This window comes from Echinococcus granulosus (assembly GCF_000524195.1).
Source record: "Echinococcus granulosus chromosome Unknown EG_S00027, whole genome shotgun sequence".
In the NCBI taxonomy this organism is placed as follows: domain Eukaryota; kingdom Metazoa; phylum Platyhelminthes; class Cestoda; order Cyclophyllidea; family Taeniidae; genus Echinococcus; species Echinococcus granulosus.
In genome coordinates this window covers 56492-59968 of record NW_020170407.1, presented here as the reverse complement: position 1 = coordinate 59968, position 3477 = coordinate 56492, and the positions used below count along the sequence as shown (strand labels likewise).

At 43.7% G+C, this 3477-nt stretch overlaps 1 protein-coding gene across 1 annotated transcript in view; it reads right to left on the bottom strand. All coding sequences in view use genetic code 11, as the record gives it.

Moving 5' to 3' along the window:
• EGR_04339 (Kelch-like protein 3) overlaps nt 1-3477 on the bottom strand; it is a gene marked incomplete at both ends in the record, with an annotated part of 9872 nt that overhangs the window by 1432 nt on the left and 4963 nt on the right. Inside the window, 3 exons of the mRNA XM_024493588.1 lie at nt 820-1189; nt 1960-2164; nt 2396-2595. Of these exons, the coding sequence (XP_024351909.1) occupies nt 820-1189; nt 1960-2164; nt 2396-2595 (775 nt within the window). The remainder of the gene's footprint in view (nt 1-819; nt 1190-1959; nt 2165-2395; nt 2596-3477) is intronic.

Here is a 3477-nt window from a genome sequence, read left to right as displayed (position 1 = left end):
ACTTTCACATGAGGCTGAAGTAATCCCTCCAACTGCGAGTCGAAACCAATGAAGGTAGTCATGACAGTGTAACGGAAGCAGAGCGTTCCGAACGTCCGGTTGGATGTGGTTATGACCACAAGGAGCGATGACAAAACCTTGAAGCGGATATGTGAAAACTGAGGTGCGTGAAGCAAAGCTGAGTGTGAGTGCAGGATCTGCTTATACTTCAAGCCGTGATGATCTTGAGTTCATTTAGCCTTACCAGATCTCCGTCCCGGGAACTAACGAAGGATCACAAGCTCCAGTTGTTAACCCACTCTGCTATGACCTACTGACATTCAAATTAATGAACTATGTTAAAAGACTAAAGTATCTTTCTGGCGACGGAAATACGCAGCAAGGGTTGAAAATAAGAGGCAAATGATAGAGAGCACTATACGTGGTTCAATTCCAATGGACTAACTCATGTCTATGTCTTATAACCCACACAAACAATCACGTGCGTCTTATTTGTCACTACAGTTTACAACAGATTGGCGCAGCTAGCCATGGCGATAAACGCACAAACACTTCTGGTAAACAGATGAGTAGATGCTAGAGTAGGCTCTAGCAGATGTTAGGAGTAAACAAATATGCATTATTTGTGCTAACCAGCCTTAACAAATGAGTTTCAGCATCTCCTTGTCTGCAGGAGACAACCTCTGGCAGCGAATCGACTTAAAAAACAGAAAGGGCCAAAGAAGAGACATAGACATGTTTAGCTGATGCCTTCTCTTGCTCGTGTTTTCGCAAACTGTCAGAATTTGTAGAAATTTGAGTCTCAAAATCATAGTCTACCTTAGGGACACCAATGCTGCGAGGTCGGGTACGCTCAGAGGTGATATTTCGCCGTCTCTGCTCCCATGGCAAAAGGAGGAAGCCCATAGCCTCGAGAAGAAAGTCTTTACACCAGGGATTGGCGCGTAAGAACTCCTCCGACAAGGACAGTCGAATGAGGTAGTCCCGTGGCAGCAGACCGAAGCGCACGTGACCGCATACCTCTGCGGCGACTTCAGGAGTACCACGCACTGCGGGATCGTGCCGCATCCATCGCAATACAGCCTCAAACACCTGCTCCTCCGACACGCGAATGTGATCGCTTGAGATTAAACTGATTAACTGTTCCTTACTCAGGCTCAAAAACTCTTCTCCGTGCTCCAACACTTCCCTGTAGTTAAAATTGAGGGGAAATAATTACACATCAAAAAGCCAAAAGATAGTAAGTACTGGAAATGCAACTAAAAGCGTTTCGTTTGCAAAAGATAAAAAACAATCTATATAAGGATAACCAATATTTATTTACAGGGGAAACAGATAAATCACGTATTTGTGACCAAACAGCAGTGGGGAAGACGGAACCGATCAATCTCGGCGACCTTTTCCTATTTTGACTGCGAACTCGATAAAAGTTAAATTCGAAGGCATTCCAAGCCCAAATCATAATGGGAAAATCCAGTGGCCGCCTACTAACTACTTTTTTATCAGAAATATAAAGCTCGCGTCTTTTTCATTAACTAACCGAATATCTAATTCTTCTAGCCGAAATCCCTTGTCGATGTCGATGGGAGAGTTACCGACAATACACTTCCACGGTATCGAGTGCCTATTAACGCCTGAATAACGACTATCTGAAAGAGGAATGAAGACGTAAACTCTTGATACATATAGGAGGTTGTGGTTTTCGCAGCATCTTCGCTACGGGAGTCTCGGGGACATCCGTCATCACATTTCACCTCGTTGTTTAGTCGACCTGATCGAATTCAGTAACTTTTAATTAAATGTGGACTGAGATAAGACGACTCCCAGCGGCACACATATGTGACTCCTAATCTAATGATTTCAAGTGTTGCTGTTTTAAGACGTAGGAAAGAGTTGCTTGTTTTAATCTCAAAAAGTGAGTCAATCTTGAATGGGAGAGGGATTAAGGTGACAGCTTACCCACAGTGCTGTTCAGTGAAGCGACGACTGACTTGCAGCAATTCCGAGCAGTCGTGCATGTCAGCGAAGCGTTGAATGCCAATACAGTTGGTAGGATGCAATTGGCATTGAAGGAACTCACAACAGGCCTCGCGAACGCTGGTCAACTGGAGGAGATTGGCTGCTGGTAGAAGGCACTGAACAGTCTCCTCTGTGATGAGAACTTCTGTACATGGGAAAACCGCTATTATTGTCTTTATTACAACGAGTGAGTGAGAAAGAATAAAATGGAACTGGGACCTTACATTTGAACCTACTCCATAAAAAGATATGTTAACGTAGTGACCACCGAAATCTACGAAACATTCCGATGCCAATGGAATCAAAAGCATCCCCGTTGTTATAAAAGAAATTATTTTCGAACAAAACGTTTTAAACGTGAGGAAAGGTGCCTGACCAGCAGTATAGATGAAATCGACAAGAAGGCCCAAAGCAGTCCCATCGATGTTGCCAATGGTGACAGTGTGAGCCCGACTCTCCGTCATGTCTCCGGTGAACATGGCGCGGAAATATGGTGAACTGGCAGCCAGGACGTTCTTGTGTGCGGGTACCTCCACACTACCGGCTTTGAGGACAACGTCACAGAGGAGATTTTGTCTGAAAGGTAATGCATTCCAAGTTAGCTATGTTAATGAAACCGAGTTCTTCAATTTTTGGCACTGCGTCAATCCATTCAACTGGTTAGTCATCCATCTACACATCAATGGTTGCCATTCAACGAACTGTCAAATCAGCCATCTCTCTTTTCATCAATCCACCCATCATTTCATCCGCTCTATTTACTGACTTGATGACTCCGCAAAGATACTTTGAGATGGCTGTGCCATTACTTTCTTCCAAGATAACTGCTTCCAGTTGATATCTTCAATTTTCACAAGATCACAAACAGAGTATCCTCGTGGATGTGATCCAGCCACCTACGGGCGGCACATTGCCAGGATCACAGTTCTAAACCACTACTGGACAGTCCAAGGTTTGATGCCGCATGCAGCGCGTTGAAGCTTCAAATGGTCAACAAAAAATTACAGGATAAGCCTCGAAATCAAGCAAACGGGCTTGAATCACACTGAGCAGATTCAACCAAGACTTGAAGTACACAAAATGAAGGGAATACTTTGAAACTACTACGTGAATTAGAAAATGGACAATCTTTGCATGACCTTCAGCCAGGTAGCTGAATCAGCTCGCATTGCAATACCCTAGGCTGTCCGAATCTCGATTGATTACTAAGGTTTGAAATTAATGCCTTTGATTCCACCTGATCCTGTCCAGTTGACAAATCTGAGTTCAATTCTGCTGGAGGAGCCCAGAAACGTCTTATTAAATGTGTTATTTAGGGCATGGAGGTGAAGAATGTGGTGAAAAAACAATGTTCCTTAGGGAAATGACCTAAACAAAGTAATTGTTGTGATACATTGTGTCAAAGTCAATGCATAAAAATCAGGAGATCACGTGTGGATGTTAGCATGTCATACACTT